This window comes from Lissotriton helveticus, chromosome 4_1 (assembly GCF_964261635.1).
Source record: "Lissotriton helveticus chromosome 4_1, aLisHel1.1, whole genome shotgun sequence".
Lineage (NCBI taxonomy): Eukaryota > Metazoa > Chordata > Amphibia > Caudata > Salamandridae > Lissotriton > Lissotriton helveticus.
In genome coordinates, this window is record NC_136063.1 from 1086166088 (window position 1) to 1086193184 (window position 27097).

General features: G+C 43.8%; 1 protein-coding gene across 2 annotated transcripts in view; it reads left to right on the plus strand.

Moving 5' to 3' along the window:
* Window positions 1–27097, plus strand: part of SLC9A3 (solute carrier family 9 member A3) — a 1113267-nt gene that overhangs the window by 715352 nt on the left and 370818 nt on the right. For both annotated transcript variants that reach the window (XM_078687678.1, XM_078687679.1), the window contains exon 7: window positions 26171–26373. In XM_078687678.1, coding sequence (XP_078543804.1) covers window positions 26171–26373 — 203 coding nt within the window. The remainder of the gene's footprint in view (window positions 1–26170; window positions 26374–27097) is intronic.

A 27097-nucleotide genomic window follows, 5' to 3' on the forward strand; every position in this document is an offset into this window, starting at 1 on the left:
AACTGCACTGGCTCCCAGTCACTAAGAGGATTGTCTTTAAGGCGGTTACCTTTGCCTTCAAGGCCCTTCATCGGATTGGCCCCAAATATCTACAGAAGCGCTTGGCTTTCTATGTGCCTCGTAGGACACTACGCTCCGCGACTTTATCCAAAGCCCTGATTCCTCCCATCTGCCGGGCTAGAATCGGAGGACGCTCTTTTCGCTTTCTAGCGTCTCAAGGCTGGAATGACATGCCTGTCTTGCTCAGGAAAGCAGAGGACCTGCTTTCTTTTAGGAAAGGATTAAAAACTTGGCTTTTTACACAGTAATTGTTTTTCTGCTTTTTTCTGTTTCTACAGTGTTATGTTTCTTTCAGATTGAGGGCTCTTTGTCAAAGCGCCGGGACACTCCTAGGAGTAGCCGTGCGCTATAAAAGAGCATTTTTAACATAACATAACATTAATACAAGAGGTTTGATACCAAACATCCATATTTTACAGTGAAGCCATCATGTAGCTTAGGAACTCATTTTCACCTGTGTCCAGCACATGTACTTAAAATGGCTGCCCTATTCAATTGTATTGGCAGCAATCGAGATGACAACTACAGTGGCATATCTGCTCATGCAGATATGTCCTCACATATAATATAGTGCACTCTGCTTTAGGGCTCTTAAGGCCTGCTGTGGGGTAACTTACTGATACTGCATGCAGGGTCTGTGGTTATGGCCCACAGGAATGTGTGCCATGTCATGTTTTCACTTTTATCTGCACCAAGACACACAGCCTGCATGGCAGTCTGAAAGTGTATGGTGAGGAGTCCTTTAGGGTGGGGAGACATCCAATACATCGCATGCGATACATCGACCGCGATGTTACATCGCAAACCATTACAACGCAAGTCGTTACAAGAACTTGCTGTAGGGGGCAGAAGGTGTTGGATTTAAAATCCAACACACTCCCTACTGTTGCACAGACTGGAGTTGGAACCGTAAATTATACTATTCCAACATCCAGAGGCCCCTTCAGGAAGTTGTTGTAATGACTTGCGTTGTAATGGCATGCAATGTATTGCATGCGATGTAACCTCACACATTCTTTAGGGTGGCAGTCCTTAAGAACCCTCTTTAACCTCCTTGCCCTAGGTATCAGAGGTACCACTTACTAGGAACTTACAGGGAGTGCTAAAGGTATTGCCAATTGGAGTACAATTGCACTGTTATGGGAAAGAGATCTGGTATTGGGGACCCGAGCAGAAAGCCAGTGCTCTTCCAGTTGAAATCCACATCAGGTACAAGACAAAAAGTGGAAATGACAATGTCAGAAAGGGGCACGTTCCTACAGTCACACCATCACCTTTCACATAAACCACTTAAATCCTTGGTGCGTAGCTCTTTCATATGAAAGAGAGAGCATGTTCGCAAACACGACGAAGAAAAACAGAATCTCTAGTGCAAAATTAAGCATGTTCAAAAAGCTTTTGGATATTTGCTGCAAAAAGATATTAGACTTAGTTCAATACAAGTCATTTAAAAAAAGGCTCAGTAGCTTGTAATGTGTCGACACATGCAGAAAGATTCTAATTTTCTTCAATTTCCTAAGGAGAGCAAAAAATGAACATGCTGCCATGAATATCTCCTTTCTGCTTGTCAATGTACAGCTGGAAAAACAAAGCATAAGAGAGAAAAGCTACATTTTGTTTTCGTTCTTCAAACAGCTGCTTTAATTATGCTTTTTGTGCTGATCTGCATTTTCTCTTGGCTGCATGCTCTGGCAGCAGTCATTGTGACATAAGAACCCAACTGTCATACCTTATGACAGTTGAGTTCTGTATCACTTCTTTATAATAGACACAATTGACTATTATAAAGTGATTAGAGGAGGGTTTTTATACAGGGTTTGTAGAATCCCATGTATTATACCTAAGTAAAAAGGGAAAACCTTTCCATATCCACAGTGGCCCGGAGTAGCAGGCTCTACTCTCTTAAAATGGAGGGCAGGTCTAGCTCTCAAGATATGAGTTTAATGATGCTCAAATGATAGCTAGCACAAAGTGTATGACCCATTAGAAACAGGGATGAAAGGGTAAGTGAGAGAGGAGCACTAGGTCTGATATAAGGTATTCAATTATCTCAATGCCCCTCAGGCAGTACCACAGTCTAGCCACACAGGGGCACATCAATCATGAATTACCAACGTTTAAATGATACAGACGTGAAGCATAATAAATAACTATATATGCTCACCAATGTACTAGGCTAGTTTTGAACATGACTCATACTTCTAGATTGACCTTCTCTATGATAGTGATGAATCAGAAGACGGGATGAGCAGACTGAAGAATGAGTTAGATTCTGAAGAGTGAAATTGTAGTACGGAGACACAGAAAAGGAAAACACGAGAAACATGGTTACGTTGCACACGAGGGGGTGTTAGATGTGAGCTGAGAAGAGATCCAGCGAAACCGCAGTACGCCCACACTTTCAAGGCACTGCAGCACATATTGAGCTGCTTCTTATACAAGTGCTTCCGGTCATTATCTGGTATTTCCTGTCTGAAAGCACCGCCTTGGAAAGGGAGGAGGGCTGGATGTGTGTATACAATCATCTACAGTTCCAAATATGTGCATACGTTTTATCTGCTCAATCATCAGTACATATCCTAAAGAACTAAAAAGGCAGCCAGGATCCAAAAATTGACATGTAAATCAGCCTAAGGTGAAAACACACTCCCTTGGATGAAACTAGAGCTGAATAACTTGCCATTTGCTGCAACTCCCACGGAGGGGATATTTACCGACAGCCTATCAAAAATATATTTTACATGTGAATTTGGCACAGCTAGGCTCCCTATTTCAGAGACTTTTACTTGGGTGAAACTCAATTTACAGTATCGTAAATTGACAGGAATAATCCACCCACAAAGGGAAGCAAATAACCTACATGGTTTGAAAGTACCAGTGTCAGACATTCAGTGCCCCACTAGAAGCACCGTTATGTTCAGCCACTCGGTTGAGCTGTGAATGCGCCCTTTTCTCTTTATGACAAGAGTCCACGTGGAGGTCGAGATCCTTCCAGACCTCTCACTATACTCCACTAACACTGTAAACATGCAGAGAAGATAGTTAAGAGATAGAGTTGTTCTTTATAGAGAGCGACTGAACGGAGGATAAAGTGAAATGTTCCAGATTGTGTGATCTGTGATCACTGACCTGCATCCATAGCTCACAAAGCATAGTGCTCACTTTGAGTGGCTTCGATATTGAAATATTCATAGTCTAGTGCTCTACCTTCGTGCTTCTGCAGCTCCAAATCTCCTCTCTTCTTGGTGACCTTTGGAAAAAAAATAATTAATAACACCTGGCCAACATTTACAAACAATTGGTGTTCAGCCAAAATATCGAGCCAATAATATCGACTGATACAAATATCGAGTTGGAAATATCGTGATACAGAAAAATCATGAGCAAGAGTATCGTGGATGAGAATATCGATTTTAAGGTAAGGAATATCGATGTTAAAAATATTGTTGTTAATAATATTGATTGTTTATTATTTTTGTGTATTGTAATATTTATGTTAATTGTATATGTTTATACATTTTGTTTAAATATTGTTCATTTTTAAATATGGTTTGTAAATTAATGGTAGTTTTTAAATTTAATGTAATAGGTTTTTGTTATTTTTATTATTATAGCGGGCTGTGGAGTTTATAGGGGAATAGGGTGGGAAGTAAATGTATTAAAAATAATTAGCATATTTAAATTCATTGGATAATTTGTGGGTTTTTGTAGGGGTATAGGGTGGGAAGAAAATGTATTATAATTGATTTATATTTAATTTTAATTAATATTCATTATTTAAATGATAATTATTCATGTAAATCAGGCTTCTCCAGCGAGTAGCTCGTGAGCTAATGATAGCTCTCCAGCTACCTGTAAGTAGCTCTCCTAGGTGCTGCCCAGCCCACTAAATTAGAAGCTTTTTCTTGTTTGAATTAATATACATATATCAAAATGAAAAGCATGTGTTTAAGACACAAATGTTTGTATTTTTTTAACTCATCATCTGATGTTTAGAGGAAAAATGGTTGCATTTCCAACTGATTTTCCAGTTTAATTTCCATTACAACTAATTAAGCATTGAGGTGGGTAACAATAAACGTGTTATTTCTATGCCAAGATGGCCTTCATGGTGAACGTGCACTTTACCAATACACATGCTATGTTATATGTAGGGTTGATATTTGAGTGCTAAATTATACAGCGCTGGTGTGACTTATATGACCTTTTTTTACTTAAGTGCTGGCAACCCTGCCTAATGTACTGGAGTGATCACCTCTAATAATTTTGCTTTCGGTGGCCATTAAAGTAATCTTGTCTGCTGTGGTCGCTATAGCAACACTATTAATATTAGTAACTCATGGCGATTTTCATTGACCATAATTGGCTATTATAACAGTAAAGGTTGGGAACCCCTTATGTAAATAGTCTATTTTTACGGTTGAGGTGTGGTTTCTATATTTTGTAGGGGTATAAGGTGGGAAGTATTTACATATAATTAATATATAATTAATCTTAATTATGTATAATTATTTTAGGGATTATTATGTTAATTATATAAATATGTTTTCTAAGTGGAATTTAACATGCAGGTTGTGGATTTTTTATGGATATAGGTTGAGAAGTAAATATATTATAATGATTCTAAAACTTCATTATAAATAATTATGTAATTGATAGTTAATTATGTAAATTGGGATATATGTGTATATATTTTTTTTGGGGGGATGTTTTGTGGGTTTTTTATGGGTAAAGGATGTGTAGGATATTATAATTAAAAAATATTGTTAATTTGTAATAATAATTAAATATAATTCAATATGTAATTAAAATATTGTTCAGGTTATATGTGTGAGTTGTGTCTGTATGGGTAAAGAGTGGGATGTTAATTAAATATAATTAATTTATTCGTACTTAATTATTAATATTAGTTGTTTAATTTATTATGAATTATTTAAAAATATGAATTTTAAAAAAGCTATTTATTATTGTATGTGTTAATTGTCTTATACTTGTTAATTGTAAACAATTTTGTATTTATTGGTTGTTATGTTGACAATCGATTTTAATTTAAAAAAATAATAATATTTGTATTAATGTATAATATGCATTAATCATTTTAATACATATGTAATTTGGTATTTTTTTTTTCTTATTTACCATAGTTTTGAAAAGATTTATTTTACTTGAAGTGAAATAGCCTGTTGCTAATGCCGTATAGAGTGCAGTGACAGTAGTGAATGTTACCCCCTTTACACTTTCCCTACAGTTACAGTGACTGAATTGCAAACAATAAATGTTACCCCTCCGTAATCCAACACTTTCCATACTGTTACACTGAATGGCGTAGGAAAAGTAAATATTACCCCTCTGCAATCCAACACTTTCCCTACGGTTGCACTGACTGGAGTGGGAATAGTAAATTCTACTTCTGCAGTCCAACACTTTCTATACTGTTGCGCTCATTAGAGTGCGAATAGTAAATCCCCCCCTGCAATCCAATACTTTCCCTATTGTAGTACTGAGTTGAGAGTAGTAGAGTGAGTAACAGAGAGTAAGTAGTAGAGAGAGAGTAGTAGAGAGTAGTAGAGAGTGGGTAGTAGAGTCTTAGAGAGTGAGTGGTACAGAGTAGTAGAGACTAGTAGAGTGAGTAGTAGAGAGTAGTAGAGTGCGTAGTAGAGAGTGCGTAGTAGAGAGTGAGTAGTAGAGAGTAGTAGTAGAGAGTAGAAGAGAGTGAGTAGTGAAGTAGTAGCGAGTGAGTAGGAGAGAGTGAGTAGTAGAGAGTGAGTAGTAGAGAGAGAGTAGTAGGGAGTGAGTAGTAGAGAATGAGTAGTAGAGTGATAGTAATAGAGAGTAGTAGTAGATAGTGAGTAGTAGAGAGTAGTAGAGAAGTAAAAATTGAGTCAAGGAGTGACCACCCTGTGCAAACAGGCATCATCCAGCGATCTGCAGTTTGCTTTGTCGACACTCCCGCCGGAGCCCGAGCACAAAGCCTGACAAGAACTGGACTTCCAGACTTCCTTGAGCCCGATCCACAGCCACAGCAAAGCTGAGACCCGTGGAGGGGACGAGAGACGTGGGACCAGACATCTTGAAAAACCTGCTCATTGCTACTTGTGCAGCTTCTGAGGCACCCTCGAAGTTGTGCATTGGGGATTAAGAAGCCCCAGCCCCAAGCACCTTTTGCACCGACGCACAGCCCTCCACACCCACCGAGTGCCGCGTGGGGCCCGCTGGTACTTTTGTGCTCGATGCATCTGTCCGGTCACTTGCCCGTTGGCTAGTGGCCTCTGTGACGACGAACCTTTGAATTTGAACCACCTGTCTGGTTGCTCCAAGTTGGCCCCTGCTTTCCTTAAAAGGAGAAGCCCCCTAGACCTTGCTGGTCTAACTCAAAGCGAATATTTGATTCCTGCATAGATTGCATTTGCCAAGGCCTGTTGAGTCCAATCCGGGAGCCGATGCTGCCAACAGCGAGATACTTCGTGGGACAGTCCGTATCCAGCTCCTGGTCATCATCAACACCTCCTGGTCCACGTGGCTGCAGAGTCAAGCTTCATGACATCACCTGATTGCTTCATGACATCGCCTGGTTCCTTCCTGGTTCCTTCCTGGTCACTGGCTAGTGACCCAGACTCTGTCCCCTTTGCTTTCAGGTACTCTTCATCCTCGATCCGCCCTTGGATCCAACCGGACACTTCTCTCCTGGTCGCCTGCAGCATCTTTTTACAGGTCTCCATAGGATTCAGCGACAAAACCCGACACAACTTGACACCTATGCACCCGGCTCCTGTGGGTGAGGTAACGCGGGCACTCCGGTGCTCCAGTGGGTATTGACTATCCTAGTGTCCTAGTTTTCAGTAGCTTTCTCCTAGTTCATCCGGAAGTGTCCTAAATCAACTAGTTTCTAACTCGTATGTTCCCATTGTATCCCTATGGTAACTCGCGTGTGTGTATAGACACTGCACACGCATCCCGTGGGACTCCTGCTTCCTAACTCTTGTTAGCTCAGTGTAGCCCCAGCGATTCCCTAGGCCCTACGCCTATTCTCTGTTCATGACGTGGTACTTATACCACTATTTTAGTATATGGTTTGCAACGCCCCAAGGGCTCAACTGTATTTTGTGCAACTTATTGTATGATAATTGAGTAACTTGTTATGTGCTTTGCCCTCTGACCTCATAAAGAGTTCAGAGGGGTTGTGTTAGTAATAAATACATATATATTTTATATATAACCTGTCTGGTGTCCTTTCATTTGGTATTCAAGGGGTTACATATGGTAAAACAGCTGGCTTCACATGCTCTCTGAAGTTTTAGCCTAAGACTGCTTTGTCCATGCTACCACTAGGATAGCTGGTCTATAAGGTTGACTTTACAACCATCACCATAAGGGTTGTTTGGACTGGTGCAAGGTGCTCACTAGAATAGTGAACATCATATACCAGGCCAACTTCTCACAAGGGAGAGTAGTAGAGAGTGAGTAGTAGAGTAGTAGAGAGTAGTCAGTCAGTGTCAGTTAGTGTCAGAGTGTCAGTCAGTCAGTGTCAGTTTCAGTCAATCAGTGTCAGTCAGTGTCAGTCAGTGTCAGTCAATCATGTCAGTCAGTGTCAGTCAGTCAGTGTCAGTCGATCAGTGTCAGTCAGTGTCAGTCAGTCAGTGTCAGTCAATCAGTGTCAGTCAGTGTGAATCAGTCAGTGTCAGTCAGTCAGTGTCAGCTAAAGCAGCTCTGCTGACCTGGTTCTCTGGCTCTAAAGCAGCTCTGCTGACCTGGTTTCTCTGGCTCTACAGCAGGTCTGCTGACCTGGTTCTCTGGCGCTAGAGTAGCTCTGCTGACCTAGTTCTTAGGCTATAGAGCAGTTCTGCTGATCTGCTTCTCTGGCTCTACAACAGCTCTGCTAACCTGGTTCTCCAGCTTTAAAGCAGCTCTGCTGACCCGGTTCTATGGCTCTAAAGCAGTTCTGCTGACCTGATTCTCTCCCTCTAGAGCAGCTCTGCTGACCTGGTTATCTCCCTCTAAAGCAGCTCCACTGACCTGGTTTCTCTGGCTCTACAGCAGCTCTGCTGACCTGGTTCTCTGGCTCTAGAGCAGCTCTGCTGACCTGGTTCTTAGGCTCTAGAGCAGCTCTGCTGACCTGGTTCTCTGGCTCTAAACTAGCTCTGCTGACCTGGTTCTATGGCTCTAAAGCAGCTCTGGTGACTTGGTTCTCTGGCTCTAGAGCAGCTCTGATGACCTGGTGCACTGGCTCTAAAGCATCTCTGCTGACCTGGTTCTCTGTCTCTAAAGCAGCTCTGCTGGCCTGGTTATCTGGCTCTAAAGCAGCTCTACTGACCTGGGTCTCTCCCTCTAAAGCAGCTCTGCTGACCTGGTTTCTCTGGCTCTACAACAGCTCTGCTGACCTGGTTCTCTGGCTCTAGAGCAGCTCTACTGACCTAGTTCTTAGGCTCTAGAGCAGCTCTGCTGACCTGGTTCTCTGGCTCTACAACAGTTCTGCTGACCTGGTTCTCTGGCTCTAAAGCAGCTCTGCTGACCCGGTTCTATGGCTCTAAAGCAGTTCTGCTGACCTGGTTCTCTGGCTCTAAAGCAGCTCTGCTGACCTGGTCCCTTGGCTCTAAAGCAGCTCTGCTGACCTGGTTCTCTCCCTCTAAAGCAGCTCTGCTGACCTGGTTTCTCTGGCTCTACAGCAGCTCTGCTGACCTGGTTCTCGGCCTCTACAGCAGCTCTGCCTACCTGGGTCTCTGGCTCTAGAGCAGCTCTGCTGACTTGGGTCTCGGGTTCTAGAGCAGCTCTGCTGACCTGGGTCTCGGGTTCTAGAGCAGCTCTGCTGACCTGCATCTTAGGCTCTAGAGCAACTCTGCTGACCTGGTTCGCTGGCTCTGCAACGGCTCTGCTGACCTGGTTCTCTGGCTCTACAACGGCTCTGCTGACCTGGTTCTCTGGCTCTAAAGCAGCTCCGCTAACCTGGTTTCTCTGGCTTCACAGCAGCACTGCTGACCTGGTTCTATGGCTCTAAAGCAGCTCTGCAGACCTGGTTATCTGGCTCTACAGTAGCTCTGCTGACCTGGGTCTCTGGCTCTAAAGCAGCTCTGCTGACCTGTTCTATGTCTCTAAAGCAGCTATGTCCACTCCTACAATCATCCTGACAGAAGCATGTCCTTATCTAATCACTCTGCTGAAACATAAGTGCTTATAAACATATCCTGCTGTCAACTACTAGCGCTCTAGGAGCCCAGTCACTGTCTATGCACTTGCAGAATGACTCAAGCATTGAGACAAGCAGTGGTACAGTCAAATGTGCCAATGTATGCGGTCCCTTGACCCCTTGCAGACTACTGAGTCAGTCCTGCAAAAGTCCGGGTAATAGTCATGCTTGTCTGGAATCACACTGTGAGTCTGTGTCCACTCCTACAATCATCCTGCCAGAAGTATGTCCTTATCACTCTGCTGAAACATAAGCCCTTATAAACTTATCCTGTTGTCAACTACTAGCACTCTAGGAACCTCTTCACTGTCTATGCACTTGCAGAATAAATCAGGCATTGAGACAAGCAGTGTTACAGTCAAATGTGCACAATGTATGTGGTCCCTTAACCCCTTGCAGACTACTGAGTCAGTCCTGCAAAAGTCCAGGTAATAGTCATGCTTGTCTGGAATCACACTGTGAGTCTGTGTCCACTCCTACAATCATCCTGACAGGAGCATGCCCTTATCTAATCACTCTGCTGAAACATAAGTGCTTATAAACGTATCCTGCTGTCAACTACTAGCACTCTATCAACCCAGTCACTGTCTATGCACTTGCAGAATGACTCAGGCATTAAGACAATACCTAAGCACTTATAAATTAACTGAGCACTGTCATCATTCTAGTTACTAGTGATGTTCTTATAGAATGACCTAGGCACCAACATAAGTACATGTACAGTATTCTGTGCACAATCCCTACAAACCTCTAAGCAGATACATACTATTGGTACACTCTACTAAATACTGAAGTAGTACTAATGCAGCCTAGGATTCCTCCTGTCAGTCTCATGCGGTTTGTCAATCAGCCATCCAGCACTATGTTCTTATTGTATTACTCTGCCAATACCTAAACATTAATGGGGCAGATTTACAAGCCCCCTGCGCCACCAGTACGTCACTTTTTGTAAAGTAGTAATGGCGCTGGGGACTCCTCCATATTTACAAGGAGAGGAAAAGCCACTCTGCGTGGCTTTTTCTCTCCTTGAAAATACGACCCATTCAAACGCAGCACTTTGCGTTGAAGGGGTATTCCATGGGTGTTGCTGAGTCTCTTCCCACACAACACCAATGGAATAACACATCTCAAGACGTACAAGAAAGTGTAAATGTGTAGATACGTGTGAATGGAGCGCCACCCTAGAGGTGGTGTAGCGAGGCAAAACAATGAGAATATTTTTTATTTCTCCTTGCTTTTTCCTCTTTCAATGCATGCTGCATTCCACAGCACACATTGAAGGAGGAAAATGCCTTTAGTGATTGTTTTTGTGCAGGAAGTAGTCCCTTCCTGCACAAAAACAATCTCCCACGACACAGATATCCTTGCACCATGGTGCAAGGGTGCCTGCGTCACTGCATGACTGCAGTTTGTGTGCTAGTGCAGAGGGAGCACAGAACTGCAACATATTCATGTAAATATGTCACATCCCTGTGCTTCAGAAGTGCCGCAGCGCGGTGCAGCTAAACGGCTTGCAGTGTCACGCTACAGCACTTCCTCATAGATCTGCCCCTATAAATTCACCATACAGTACTAATGCATTCTTTCAGTCAATCATGCTCTATACATACATTCAACCAAACTTTCAGACATTGCCATGCAATTATAGTTCTTTTTTAAACCAGATAAGGTAGTTCTGAACTTTTTTTTTCTTCTGTTTTTTGTTTTCTATTTTTTTTGTAGTTTTTTAAACAATTTTGTACTTTTTTGGGTGTTTTTTTTAAATTGAACAAAAAAGTAAGTAAGTAAACAGTTAGCTTTTGGAATTCAACATCATAAAAAAAAAAAAATTGCATTTGTGGTTCCGTTGAGCTGCACAAATAGCGTCCACTGACTGTTCACCATAACAGATAATGGTTTTGCCCTTAGTGCAGTGCTGCTGCAGAAAAGCAAATTCTGGGCGAATGTCTACTGGTGCTGCCGAAGTGGACGCTCCGGAGGTGCTAGCAATGCCTGGTGGTGTTTTTTTTGCTGCACGCCTCATTTCTTCTCGTGCCAGATTCTTCAGGTGAATGGTCCTCAGATGCTTATACATACTCGCTGTTCCACAGGAGAATTTCTTGTCACTGCCTCGCGACAGGACTCTGTCACGCAGCAAGCATTTGACTTTTCTTGCGTTGTCCTTTTTTTCTCCGGCAGGAAAGGTGAAGAATTTCCATACCACTGATTCAGGCCTCGGCTTGGGTGGATCCTCCTCCAAGATATCTTCATCTGAAGAATGATGAGGAGCTTGTGAACCAGATGCCATTTCTCCAATGCAATTTTTTAAAAATACCCCAAAAATTCCCAAACCAGCTCTGAAAGAAGAAGAGATGTCTCTCATCAACTGCTCCAAACAGAATAATTACAATGGGTGGGGTCCTTCAATAGTTACAGTGGGAAATGTTATGAACCAATCAAATCTTTTTTTTTGAGGTCACATGGGATCCGCGCACCATGCTTTCACGAAGCGCGCACCCGAGGCGACTTCGCGAAAATATATTTAAAAATAATATAAGTTTATTACAAGTAGATATATATTATTTTTATGAATACCTTATTTAATCTTTTGCCCTAATATGTACATTAAAGACATGTACATATCATTTTAAAACATAAAAAATTCCACGGGAGTCGCGCAGCCAGCGCGCCCCTGCACGTATATGACGTCACGTGGGGCCCGCCACCGCGCAAGCATTGCGTACCATAATACGCATGTGTCGCGAATGCGTGGAGCAGGAGTCGCGGACCGGTCGCATACCAGTCGGGCACACTACGTAACATTGTACGTATATGACGTAACTGAAAAAAACAAGCAATTGTCGCTCACCATACGCGGATCATTCATGACTTTTCCAAAATGGCAGCTAGAATACGTGGACCCGCTGCGGTAGGTACGCTATGGGTGCGCAACTCCCCCAAAATTTTTGAAAAAAGAATATTATATAAATATATTAAAATACAAAAAAAACGAAATAATTACAAATATTTCAGTTACAAATGTATTTTAATTTCTTTTGCAATTTTCCGAAAGATATATAATGTTGTTTAATAAATAAAATATTTATAAATAAACAGTTAAAAAACTGTAGAAATTCAGTACAAAAAAATAGGTATAACTACATTTGCACTTAAAAATTAGCATTTAAAAAACTTTTGAAATTCACTGAATAAACCATAGGTTTGATGAGTGTTATAGTTAGCTGGATATTTCACTCGTACAAAACCATAGAAATATCTTCGTTATATTTAGTTGTGCTAACTATAACTCATGCGCCCGCAATGCACTGCTGATGATGTCACATATTACATCATTCATGACATGGTGAGTGACATCATCGATGACATCACTGATGACATCTCAAATGACATCACTGATGACATCACTAATGACATCATCCACGTGACAATCTGATATACCTCATCACACACTCGTATAACCTTTGATCACTCACTGTAAAATACAGAGTACCATATTTGAAAGCATTGACACACACATACCAGTTACTACATATGCACTCAATGATTCCTAAGTCTACACACACACAACTGTCCATTCACCCATAAAATCACTTAAAAATGTAGGCCCTGATCAATGGTAACACTATCAAATGTACTCATACACCTATATAGACATTGACACAAAAGCAGTCATCCGAGTCGGTTATGCAGTGATGCTCCTCACTCATGACAAGAATCAATCACACTTACCTTTACTCACCTACACAGTTATACACACAACACCTGATTTATACATACACATAGTAAATCATAGTTACTATGTTCAAAAATCACTATTACAATTATACACTCATTCATACAGTTACTCTCACAATCACTGACTCTTACATATACTTATTTATATACACCAACTCTCACATACAATCCCTATTATTTTTCTACTTTATTGGAGGTGTACCACTGACACATATATTCACTTACCAACACACAAATAAACACACGCGGACACCCAAACAACTGTTTCCATACACACTCCTAAACCCATATGCCTAGACAAGCAACCATTCACACAAAGTCAAAGTCAAAACAAGCTTTATTTGGTTAAAAAATTTTAAAACCATCAAAGCACAGTACCACACAGAGTTCATGAAAGAAATTCACTACGGGGGGGCGCTAGAGGGCGCACGGCATGATGGCCGCACTCATGTGAGGCTCCGCCAGACTGAGCCTATATCCGATCAATATCCGCCACATCCAGCATCTACTCCCTGCTATTTTGCTGGTCTCTAATGGCCGACGATCTGCAGAGGTGATTTGAGCCGTTCCCGGGCGGCGCAGCCATTTGACAGCGTGTGTTGGAGAACAGTTGCTACCGCTGCGTACTCTGCCGCGTGGTGCCCGAGGCCGACCTGTGTTTGTCGGGGCCTGCCGGGGCTGGGTGCGGTGGCTGCGGCCTGTCGGCCGGTGAGGCAGTGTCCAGGAAGAGCGGGGAATTGACACCCACTGCGGAGGAGACAAAGGGACTCGCGGACCGCAGGCGGTGCTTCCTGGCCCGAGCTGTGCCGGCTGGCCGCGCTGGGCCTGTGCTCCTGTCCGGGCTGCTTGCGGTGAGTGGGGCTGGGATCTAAGGGAGGCCGGGGCTACGGAGGCGGCGTGCGGCCGACCTGGGCGTGGCTGTACGAGCTGCGGGTGGCTGGGCGGAGCGGGGACCGGAGTGATCCGACTCTGGCACCGGAGTGCTCGGGGGTTCCCTGGGAGCATCGGGCACCTACGGACTGTTGCACCGGAGGGCTCCATTAACCCGGTATGGGATACCGGCTGTTGCAATCTACCTGACTACCTGGTATTTTTGGAGGCTCGACTTCTACAGATATCTGATACATCTGTGAGCCTGATTGCATGGTATAGGAACTGGGACTCCAAAGGACGCTCCGAAACGCTGTTCCATCTGAATTACTGTCTGATACATCTGTGGGCCCGATTGCATGGTATAGGAACTGGGGCCCCGAAGGACGCTCTGAAACGCTGTTCAATCTGACTTTCTAGCTCTGGTGTACTGCTATACAGTCTCCCAGCGGTGTTACTCTCCTGCAGGCGCTGCGGGGTGACGGACTGCTTGGCCTGGTCCCCACGTGGCCTGCTTAGACTCCATTGTGAGGGCCTTACTACGCCTGACTCACGTTTACTATCCTGGTAGCGACATGGGCAGACCTGAGCGTAATCAACCTAAACTTAACTTTGACACGCGCAAAACCGCACGTCCACATCACAGGCTCCCACTGAAACTGAGAATGCTGCTGCGTCGGGAGGTACATCCACATTGGAGGCCACGCTTGTTGCAATGCAAAGGACACTGCAGTCAATTGAAGGAACTACGGAATCGGTGAACCTCAGGCTTGATCATTTATCCACGCAATTGGACCGGCAGAATGTGAGAATGGGCGAAGTGGAACAGAGAGTTTCTGCTGCAGAGGATGGCCTTACAACAGTCTCTGATAAAGTATTCAGCATGGAGAGGGTGCTGGCGGTGATCCAAGCCAAGAACGAGGAGTTAGAAGGGCGGTCCCGGCGCAATAACATCCGCGTCACGGGGCTGCCGGAATCCACAAATGTGGGTAAAATGGAGGACTTTATGGCGCGTATGTTTGTGGATATCTTTGGGCCAGACCAGCTTTCCCGCATGTTTATAGTGGAACGCGTGCATCGTTCGCAAGCGAAAAGACCAGTGGCAGGTGCACCGCCGCGCCCCATCAATGCTCGCATTCTCAACTACAGGGACAGAGATGTACTGCTGCAGCTGGCACGTGAAAAAGGCACTATTGAGTATCAAGGAAGCAAGCTGGAGTTCTTTCCTGATTTTTCTTTGGCTGTCCAGATGGCGCGAAAATAAATCAACGGAGTGAAACAGCTCCTTAGGACGGAGAACATTCCCTATGCCATGTTATACCCAGTGCGGCTACGGATCGGAGCGCCTTCGGATAATAAAATCTTTACGTCGGCGAAAGCTGCCATGGAATATGCCAAAAAACAAAAGAAACGTAAGCGCGCTGATGCAGTAGCACAGGAGGAAGATGACGACATGAATGCTGACGGCTGAAAACAACCCTGGGTTCATTGAGTTGCTTGTTCTCTCGACAGAAGATCATAAGACTGTTGTCGTGCTGTGATCGATCTCCTACACAGGACTGGTAATTGTATTTTATTCTGGGACATTGCAAAATGTATGCATTATTGGGAGTCGTGCTACCAGGGACATCAAGTATGTACTTCTGATACTCTGAAGGTGTTGTATTGATATGCATGGGGTGTTAGGCCCCATTCCCTATGCAAAATGAGAATTGCAGATATAGCGGGATGCAGACTTATGGTGGTAGACGTAGGATGTTCATCATTGGGGCTTAGTCACTTCCCGTTTCCACGCACGGGAATTTCGTGCCTCTATGCCCCCACATATGGGAGTACCCCACACTTTCCTTGAGGTTGAGAAGGGGGGGTGTTCAAGGGGTGGGTTATGGCTTTGGCAGGTTGAGGGCGCTAAAGTGGGTGGGAGGTTAGAGTGGGTGGGCTACAGGACTGGAGCCTATTGGTTGACTTGTTTTTTGGTTTATGAGGGGTTCCTCTGAGGCAATTACTGGCGGAATGAGTGTGAGCGTGGGCGCTGGGTTTGGAGGGTGCATTTTGTGCTTCTGTATCATCAACTGGGTGGAGGGCTGGTGGCCAGATTTCAGGTTTTATGTTTGTATAGGCTGCATGGATAAGGGGGGTAAGGTTTCTTGGATCTCCTGGAACAAACCACAAAAGACCAGACAGGTGCTAGCGTATTTAAATAGACATGAAGTGCAGATAGCATTTTTGCAGGAGACGCACCTCATGGTGCGGGCGGCGGAAACGGTAGCAAAACAGTGGGCGGGAACTAGACTGGCGACAGCATATTCTTCGTATGTTCGGGGAGTTCATATCATTTGAAAGTTACCATGAGGATATTGACAGTGAAGGTCGCTATATCATTGTGCATGGCAAGCTGAGTGGAACGCTTATAGCACTGGTCAATGTTTACGGACCAAATATTGACGATCCCGAATTTTATGTCAATTTGTGGAATAAGGTGTTTGCCCTGCCTCCCTCTGCAATTGTCTGTGGTGGAGATTTGAATGTGACGCTGGATGGCAAATTAGATAGACGGGATGATCGGCAAAGTTCCCCTAAAAAAGCGGCTGGTGCGGTGAGGGACGGTATGAGTGAACTTGGTTTGGTGGATGTGTGGCGCCTTGGCCATCCAGGAGCAAAAGAAGGTACCTGCTACACCTCTGCACATGATACGTGGTCACGTTTGGACTATTGGCTTGTGACGAAGGATGTTAGTGGTTGGGTGATGAAGGCGGAACATTTGCCCCGCACGCTGTCGGATAACGCACCTGTCCTAATGGTGATGTGGCTGCCGTCGCATGCGCCTTCGCCATTTTCGTGGCGTTTGCCGCCGGGTGCTTTGTCAGATCTGGTGTTCCGTGAGAGCTTGTGAGGTGTAATTGAGGATTTCTTTGTTAGGAATGTTGACTCGGTGGATAGCATGTGTACTGTCTGGGAGGCATTTAAGGTGACGGTGAGGGGTGCGTGCATTGGCTTACAGGCTGGAGTGCTTAAATCATTGGGGGATTCCATGGCCAAACTGGAGCGCAAACTGCTGGGACTCGAACGGCGATTTGAGGTGCTGCCGTCAGCATCCCTGCTGGCTGAGATACGTTTGAAGGTTACGGAGTATAATGAACTAGCGGACCAAGAGGTCTCACATTTATCTAAACGCACCAGGGCACGGTATTATGGAGTAGGTGGTCGCCCGGGGCGTGGACTGGCTAATAGAATGAAAGAGCCATGGGCTATGCATTGTGGAGTACAAGAAATTAAGGATGGGGACAGGACTGTGACGGATGTGGATGGCATACTGACTTGCTTTGCGCAATATTACACATGCATGTACGAGCACAGGGAAACAGCTGCTGAGGATGAGATAGCGCAATATTTAGAAGATGTGGCATGGTCTGGTTGTCGAAGGGACAACAGGATTTCTTAATGCACCACATTACGGAGAGGGAACTCAGGGATGCGATTGCGGACTTGCCTAACGGCAAGGCTGCTGGCACTGACGGTCTACCATCTGAATTTTACAAGGAATATATTGACTTACTTCTGCCCCATTTAGCCGAGGTATTGGAGGAGGCTTTAGAACAGGGGCAGCTCCCGGTGTCGATGCGTGAGGCCCTTCTAGTAGCCCTTCCGAAGCCAGGCAAGCCACAGGACCGGTGTGACTCCTATCGTCCCCTTTCCCTGATGAATACCGATGTGAAGATACTCGCCAAAGTGTTAGCGACTCGCCTACGCTTGTTGTTGCCTGTTATGATACTGCCGGACCAATCTGGCTTTGTCCCCCTGCGCTCTACGTCTCATACCTTGAGAACTTTATTTGCAGTCCTTCATTTACTCAAACCAGGCCTTGCAGCGGTAGCGGTCCTACTGGACGCTGCCAAAGCGTTTGATTCTGTTGCCTGGCGATATATGATAGCGGTATTACATCGTATGGGGGTTCCTTTGATATATACGTCCTGGGTCACCTTACTTTACACAAATCCAATTGCCCGGGTGCGGGTTAATGGTCGAGTATCAGCGCCCTTTCCTATACAGCGGGGTACGAGGCAGGGGTGCCCACTCTCGCCCTTATTATTCGCCTTAGTTCTAGAACCCCTGGCCTGTATCTTACGGCAGCGACATGCGGCATCTGCGTTGCGGTTTCCTCTCAGATCACTGGCGGTATCCATGTACGCTGATGACATGGTCCTGTATGTGCGGGAGCCCAGTAGGTACCTGGAGGGGGTGATTCGGGAGTATATCCGGTTCGAATGCTTTTCTGGGTTGTCTATAAATTGAGATAAATCCGTCATATCACCCTTGACTGATATTACACGAACATTTCCGCTGGAATTCCCATGAGCATGGGCCACCGAACCCGTTCGTTATCTGGGGGTCTGGGTGCACAGAGATCCACAAGAAATGATCTGTGCTAATTATGGTGTAGCGATCTCGAAATTGGAGGATCAGGTAACTCGTTGGAAGCGGCTACCACTGTCGTTTGCTGATCGTGTGGCCCTGATTAAAATGGTGGTGCTACCGCTATCTCTGTATTTCTTTGTTAATATCCCCTGACTCTGACATGACTCTTTTTTGCTACGTTGCAATCGTTATTAACCACTTTGGCCTGGGGTGGTAAGAAGCCCCGGGTGAAAGGGATACCCTGACCAAGCCATATGAATTGGGAGGGTTTTCTATACTGGATATGCGCTTGTACTATCTGTGTGCCCGGGCGCATTTCGCCTCTTACTGGATCTCGGCGCCGCCATATACTCCTCACGTGGCGATTGAGGCAGGCGCAGTATATCCATTACCCTTACAAGCGATGATAGTAAATCCTCATTCGGTATATGAGAAGGGCGAGGTAGACACGGTGCAATGTGCTGCTAGCGCCTGGAGGGAATTAGGGAAACGCTCAAATTGTATGCCGCTATATGCGCCGGCCATGCCGTTATTACATCACGCTAAAGTCTCAGTGTCGTGTGAAGCAGGAGCCCTTCAGCTGTTGCGCGATGCTGAGATTCAGTCCATGGGTGATGCATTTCCGTCGGGTCAATTTCTCTCCCTACAAAGCTTCCTGGAGCACGAGACTTACGAAACAATGGCTACCTTTACTTATGTTAGGTTACGTGCCGCGGTGCGTGATCTATACCCATCTTTCCCTGCGGAACCACCAGTGCTGGGCGCCTTACAGTTGCTTTATACTGCAACTAGTCGTGTGAAATTGGTTTCGCGCCTGTATCGAGCGTCGCGGGAGGATGAGGGGGGAGCGACTGTGGCTGCTAGAGCTAGATGGGATGCTTGTTTGCTAGAGCCCCTGACAGATGATGACTGGTTGGAATGCTGTGCTATGACTGGTAATTTTGCAGCTAACGGTAATTTTTGACTCTTGCACTACAAATTTCTACAGCAATGGTACTACACACCTGCGCAACTAGCTAAATATGGGCTGCGTGATTCGGCTATATGCGTGCGCTGTGGAATGGATGAAGCGGACTTTATGCACTTAGCTTGGGTATGCTCCCGGGTGTATACGTTTTGGCTGGACGTGACGGTGGCGCTGTCTGAAATGACGACAGTGACAATAGCTATGGACCCACGTGTCTGTTTGCTTGGCATTGTTTCTAATGTACCTGCTGGTGTGCGGTGATTGGTGGTCTTGGCCTTACAGATGGCCAAGTGCAGAGTGGCGATTTGCTGGGGGGGGGAGGAGAGCGCCTTATGTGAAGACATGGTTGCAAGAGTTGGTGTATTGCCGCAACCAACTGACATGCTATTATGAGGAACTGCCCACTGCTTCCCGCCCAAGAGACATTTGGGGTCCTTATACGACCTATATGCTGTCCAAGCTTCCTGATGACTGATGTACTCATGTATCTATTGCTACAATGATCTGCTGTGACCTTCTTGCCATTATAGACTTGTGTGCAGGCATCTTCCCTGCTGGGTAAGTGGACCTGAACAGGTATTCATTAACATGTGCTTTGGTACTGTGCATCAACGTCTCTCATTGTATGACTCGCTGGCTACTGATGCCTAGCATTGGCACCAGCCTGCACTTCTGGTCTGTTACGCCCTTTCTCAGTAAGAGTTGCATGTACTATAGGACATGCGCAATGTACAGGCTCTGCTGGGGATTGAGAACAATATGCTTCAGCCCTATTATGCACTATGCTCTACTTGACTACTGATTGCTATCATACTGAACTCCGAGGATGATTGGGGGGGAGGGGGTATGGTTGGTTCTTCGGTTTGTTTATTCCATATATAAATGAAAGGCCGATGATACATTCTGACTTACAGTTGCTAATTTTTAATCATCCAATTTTACATTGCGATGCCGCCGGACCGCTGGTTGTCGGCTGATGGGCTGTGTTATTTGAATTGTATTCTATGCATATTGGATCTTTGGAGCCGGCCCTATTAGGGTTGTAGGCGCCCGCTATGTTTTTTGCACAATTGAACAATAAAGGTCTTTAAAAAAAAAAAAAAAAAATTCACTACATACATATGATGAAGTTGATTAACAATATACAAACGTACATATTTTATAATCGAATGCAAAAAAAATTTAAATTAGGTTGGCCCTTACAAAAATAATGCTTGGCTTTAAAATAAATAATTTAAAAGATTGTCACCCACTGAGTATGCTTTTAAAAGTTCCAGATGGTTATATATCCACTCAATCTTCAATACAGATTGGTATATATATAATAGATATTTAAATTTCAAACAAAACCACATTCACTGGATGATGTCATCAGTGATGTCATCAGCGATGTCATCAGGGATGTCATCAGTGATGTCACTGACCATGTCATGAATGATGTAATATGTGACATCATCAGCAGGGCTTTGCGGGCGCGTGAGTTATAGTTAGCACAACTAACTATAACGGAAGAATTTCTATGGTTTTGTACGAGTGAAATATCCAGCTAACTATAACACTCATGAAACCTATGGTTTTTTCAGTGAATTTCAAAGGTTTTTTAAATGCTAATTCCTAACTATAACGTCTATGAAACGTATGTTTTTTTCAGTGATATATATATATATACCCACACATACACCAAGGTGTGTTGATGGATCAGTGGGTCTATTAGTGCCTGTAAGAATGATTAAGTGGGTGCGTGACTGACTGTATAAGTGAGTGATTATATGTGTCTCTGTGAATGTATGGGTAAGTGACTAATCTGTTTGAATGTCTGTATCAGTCTTTTCAGTTGGTGTGTAAGTGCCTGCAGGGGTTGCTGAGTAGCTACATTAGTGTCTTTATGGGTTATTGATTGGTTGTCTGAGTACCCGTATGTGTGCCTAAGTGGTTGTGTAGATAGGTGAGGGTAGTGTGACTCCCTGCACAGATGTGTAAGTGGATGATTCACTGGGTGTATGGCTTCATGAGTGCATCTGTGAGAGGCTATATGGGTGAGTAAGTGTGTGCATGGGTGTGTCGGTGAGTGAATGGATGTTTCAGTGGTATATGGGTGAGTACCTACATATGTGTAAGCCAGTACATGTGACTGTTTGAGTATATAAGTGACTGTGTGTGAGAGAGAGTGATTGTGAGAGTGTCTGTATGGATGCGTTTGTATTAGGGGTTTTAAAAGAGAGTACGTTTGTGTTAGTGTCTGTATAAATAAGTGGGGTGGTGAATGTATAACTGTATAGGTGAGTAAATGACAGTGTGATTGACTATTTGGGTGAGTGGCTAGGTTTGTGAGTAACGATATGGGTGTGTGGCAATTTGTGAGTGTGTGTATGGGTTTATGAGTGCATATATCAGTGGCTGTATTGGTGAGTGACTGCATGTATGAGTGGCTATGTGGGTGAGTGAGTGGATATGTGTGTAGACCTATGAATCAGTGAGTCAGTATGTACTAACTGGTATTGGTAAGTCTATGGTTGAAGAATGATAAGCTGAATTTTAGAGGGGGTGTATAAAAGCTTATATTAGGGTGTGAGTAGGTGTATCACAGATGCTGTAGATGATGTCATCAGGGATGTCATCAGTGATGTCACTCACCATGTAATGAGTGATGTAATATGTGATGTCATCAGCAGTGTTGAGTAGTCCTGAGAGTCACTCCTGACGTTTCCTCTTGAGGTTGCAATCTCCCAACTCCCCCAAGGATCAGTCAACACAATCAGGAATTCTACTCTGACTGGATTAACTTTTCCCTAAGGGAAAGGGGAAGTGGACAGAGAAACTAACAACAGATAAATAAACATTGTCTTCTGCTGTTGTTCTTTCAGTTGTTTCTCTAGACAGTGTTCCAGGGCGATGACCAATTCATTGGATGCGCTTCTCTGTTTTCACGCAACTCTGAAGTTCAAAAAATTAACAATAAATATAACCTCCAAACTACCTCCTTTCTCAGGAAATGTTTTAACACTTCTACTACTGACCATTGGTTAAAGTGCCCCTTGTTCACACTTTTTTGAATTCTGCTGCTCAGCCTCTACTTAAGATTCCTTAAAGTGAAAAACATACGTCAGTAAAAACTTCTCTAATAAATGTGTTAGTTAGTTAATGAGTTTAGTGAACTGAACCAATTTCTATCATGCAAGACTCATACCTGAGGTTTCCAGCAGTTCTTCAGTTCTATGAATATCTGCAGTAGGATGATAGAAAAAGAAATACCACAAATTACTCCTATAAACTACTGCACTTAAGTCTCTAACCAGATAGCTTCGGGGAAAAGAACATTAGGCCTTCTCTTCTATAGCTATTACAACTTCCTATTTACAAATAAAAGCTTCACATGAAACTTGAACATTTAACCCTTGCCTTTGCCAAGGCTTGTTTTCTTTTTACTGTGCCTTGACTCTTATCTTTACAGTTCTTAACTGAGTCTTGGTTTAATTCAGTTGAAATGAACAAAATTTTAATTGTCTTGGCCAAGGTTTGTTTTCTTCTTACAGTCTTTTCAAGAAACCTTTTAGCCTTTTTAAATCAGCGTGGTACTTCTAAATTAGATTAAATAGTTCAGGTTCTGGAATTAGCGCTAAATTCCTCAACTCAATATTTCACTTGAAGAAATAAATCTTACTGTCCCTTCAGTGCTGGGTTGGGTGACTGAAGACTCGAACTGCCGGCTGGAGAGGAAGAACGAAAGTCGATACCGGCAGACTTCAAAGGGATTCCTCGGAGCCTCGGCTTCAGCGAAGCCGCGGAAACAGCTGAGAGACGACAGCTTATTAGTAAGCTCGTCGAGGGGCTGGGAAAATTGGTTGAAGGTTTCTCACGGCTCGAAATGGGGTTTGACAGAGGGTTTTTTGTTCGCAATGCGATCCAGCAGAACTAGGGCAGAAGCGCTCACCAGGAAATCCAACGAGACGAAGCGCCGACCGTTGGAAAGAAGGTCTATTAATAGACCTAGCTAAGTCTCGAGAGCAGCGCGAGCCCTCACTTCCTTAAAGCAGCACAGTCACAAGAGCCTGCGCGAGCCTCTCTCCTTAGAGCGCACAATCTGAAAGTCTACCCTCGAGGACATACACAAAGGCTGATTGACAACAAGCATTGACTAATGCAAATCTCAAGCAAACTAATTACTAGGACTAAAATTAAAAGGTACATACTAAAACTGCTACTGTGTGTCACACTAACAGATAATTGAACAGAAGGTTTGATTAAAAAATTAACTGAACTGAAATTACACTGCATTACGTAAGACGACCAGTAGCACCCCTAACAAGCAGTGCATTGCAGGGGCACAAGTTATAGTTAGGTCAGCTAACTATAACGGCTGAATTGCATTGGGTTTGTATAAGTGAAATGTCAGCCTAACTATAACTTCCCTCTAACCTTTGTTTTTTTCCATGATTTTCGAAGGTTTTTTAAATGCTAATTTCTTGCTATAATGTCCCTGAAACCTGTGCTTTTTCTGAGAATTTCTAAGGTTTTTTAAATGCTAATTTGTAAGTATAACGTCCCTGAAACCTCTGTCTTTTCAGTGAATTTCTAAGGTTTTTGACATGCTAATTTCTAACTATAACATCCCTGAAACCTGGGTTTTTTAACTAGCAGTCAGCTTTGCAGAGTGGTGGAGAAAGGCGTCCTGGCCTCCAACCAGCTCTCAGGAATTCAGATGAGTATGTCTTACAGGAGGTACCAGGAGTGCTTCTTGGCCCCCAAGGTCCCTCTGGAGTAAAGTGGACTTCATCCCCCAACCAGTAATGCGCCAGGAGGTGCATTTGCAAAGTGGTGGAGAAAGGGGGTGTGGCCTATGACCACCTCTCAGCAATCTAGCTATGTTGGGCTTATTGGAGGTAACAAGAGGGCTAGCTGGCCCCCTGGGACCCTCAAGAGGCAAGGGGACTTCTTGCCCCAACAAAGAGCGCGCTAGGAGGTTCTTTTGCAGAGTGGTGGAGAAAGGGGGCATGGCCTGTGACTACAGCTTCATGAATGACCCGAAGAAATGTCTCCAGTGACCTTGTGTGTATATGGGGCAGGGCTTCTCAGCAAGTTTACATGCCTGTTATTAATGATCAGCACCCTATCTCTTGTCTCAGCAGCAGATGAAGAGAAAGAACCTCCTGTCACAGGAACTGCATGAGGTTTTATGCTCGAGAAAATAAAGCATGCAACCACCTCCATCAAGAATCACAGTGATCATTTCAGGGTGGAAATGAGGAGAAAGCACACCTTCATAGCCATGACCATGCCCACAAAGTTAGGCGAATCAATGCATTATAGTAGTGAAGCTTCAACTCCAAAACTCTAAAAATAGAGCCCCGGCGAGGTGGAAGTCCCCGAGGTGCGGGTGCCCACATGGCCACCTGAATTTAATATACACAGCCCCGCGGAGGTAGTGATCACCTGCATCTCATTAATAATTACCCCTGGGACCTGGCCCACCCACACAAAAAACACAAAGCTCGGGAGACCGTGCCTCGTTAAGAAAAAATAATGCCAGCGGGATTTGCGGAACCAAAGCGACTCCCACTGAATGTTTTAAAATAAATCCTTTTCTAGGATGTCAGGGTGTTTCTACCCTGCCCCCTTTTCTTCCTGGTTGGACCTGTTGGCAGCCAAGCAGACCACAGACTTGAGATATATCGATATCTATTAAATGTTTACATTTCTTAGCAACTACTGAACGGATTTACACTATTTAACAAAAAGAGTGCTTTCTGGACCAAGGGTTACCTTTTTGCCAAATTTGGTGTAATTCGTTTCAGCAGTTTGGGCTGTAGCTGTGTCTCTAACAAGGAGAAAAATTAATTTGGGACCCTCCTTTTTCTCGGGCCCGCTTGACGAATCACCCCAAAACTTTTAACACTGAAGCTGACCTGACCCCCCATTAGTTTTGAAGATATCATGAAGATTCATCAAACGGTGCCAAAGATAATGGCAAAAGAAACAACTGTTTTTGAATAGAAACAAGTTCCTAACTATAACTACCTACTGGTGACTGCCAGCAGGTAATATCATAAGTGATAAAGAAAAACCAAAGGGGATGATGGACGGAGCGTTGACAATGCAAACACTCACCCCCAGTCAACTGATCTGGGTTTAATCCATCACCGTTCTTTAGCTCACTCCGCCACCATAGTTCAGACATGGCCATATGCAAATCAGTTTGACCCTGTGCCTCATGGGAACAGTCCAGCCCGAACTGCCAAGCCATGTCTTCCCTGGACCGGAATCAAGCTTCCCAGGACCGGTTTCTTATCATAAGTGATGTCATCAGGTAGCTCTGTGTAGTTTGTTGTGTTTTTGTGGTGGTGTGCAAGTGTGAAAATACCACAACCAGAACTCTCAGGACGCCTGGAGGGATGGGGTGTCAGTATTACAGCAGATGATGGTAATTATTTGCATTGCCCGTTTATCGCCAAAAAAATAACCTAGAAATAATCTCGAAGATACTACAACTGTGAATGCCAACTGTATATTAATGCCATAGGTTCTGCCTAATATTAAATCAGAACTATTTTTACCTATATTGCATTCATTGGTAGGATGTGCTAGAGGGAGCTGTAATGTAGATCAGCATGAAACAACCAGAATCAAGCTGTCAAATTAAGGAGACACTTAAAGACATAATCACAAACGACACAAAGGCAGGATAAAATGGTACAAATTCTCTTTCTCTTCTAATGCCAAGACTGTAATGAGAAAATGCCTTTGCATTAAAAGAGACTTTGTTAATGTCTCACTGATGCACATTACATGATTTGAAACATGAACAAGATGCCGGAGAAGGCTATGTACTAAAGTTTTGTGAAAGTCTAAATTAATTTGGGTGGTAATTTCTGGCAAACAGATTATAATGTTAAGGCTTTAACTTTTTTCAATATAATACTAAACCCACTATGTTTATTTTATAGGCGTTGTTATACAGACATGGATCCTTAATCGCTACAGAGTGGTGCGGCTGGAAATAATTGATCAAGTTGTGATGTCTTATGGTGGTCTACGTGGTGCTGTTGCTTTTGCATTGGTTGCACTTTTGGACATCTCTAAAGTAAAAGAGAAAAACCTTTTTGTCAGCACAACTATAATTGTTGTGTTTTTCACAGTCATCTTTCAGGTACATTTTTCTGTTTTTCTATTTTTCATAGAAGCTAATGACACTCATAGAACATGCTATAACACATAAACATATGTGGTGCAAGTCATCATACCAATTTTAGATTTTGAATGGTCATCAGATGTTTATTTTTCTCTTTTTTTAGAAGTAATTGTGTTAAATAAACTAAATCACAACATAAAAAGCATATTGACAAAAACTACAAACACAGGCCCAGATTTACTATGATTTTGCATCAGGGTTTCATTACTTTTGTGGCCTAGCCCAGATGCAAAATCCTTTTTGGCATTTACTAACCATGCAAAGTCACTTTGCACGTCTTTGATTGGTTTAGTAAATGCACAGTAGTGCAGTGTATATCGCTGCCTTGCATTACTTTGTATTGGATAGCGTTACATCTATAGAGCATGGGTGTTCCAATGCATCCACCCATGTATTTTGATGCAAACCCAGATTTACAAAGACTTGTAAATCTGGGTTTGTGCCAAAATGGCACTCTTAGATGTCAGAGGTGCAATGAGGAGAAAGATCTTTATTTCTCCTTATTACTTCCCCTTTCCATGTGTGCTGCATTCTGCAGCACACATAGAAAGAAGTATATGCTTCTAGGACTGTCTTTGAGTAGCAAGGTGTCACATCTTGCACAAAAACAATCCTGTCCATAATGCAGGCACCCTTGCACTATGGTGCAAAGGTCCCTGCCTTGGGACTAGGCAGTATGTTA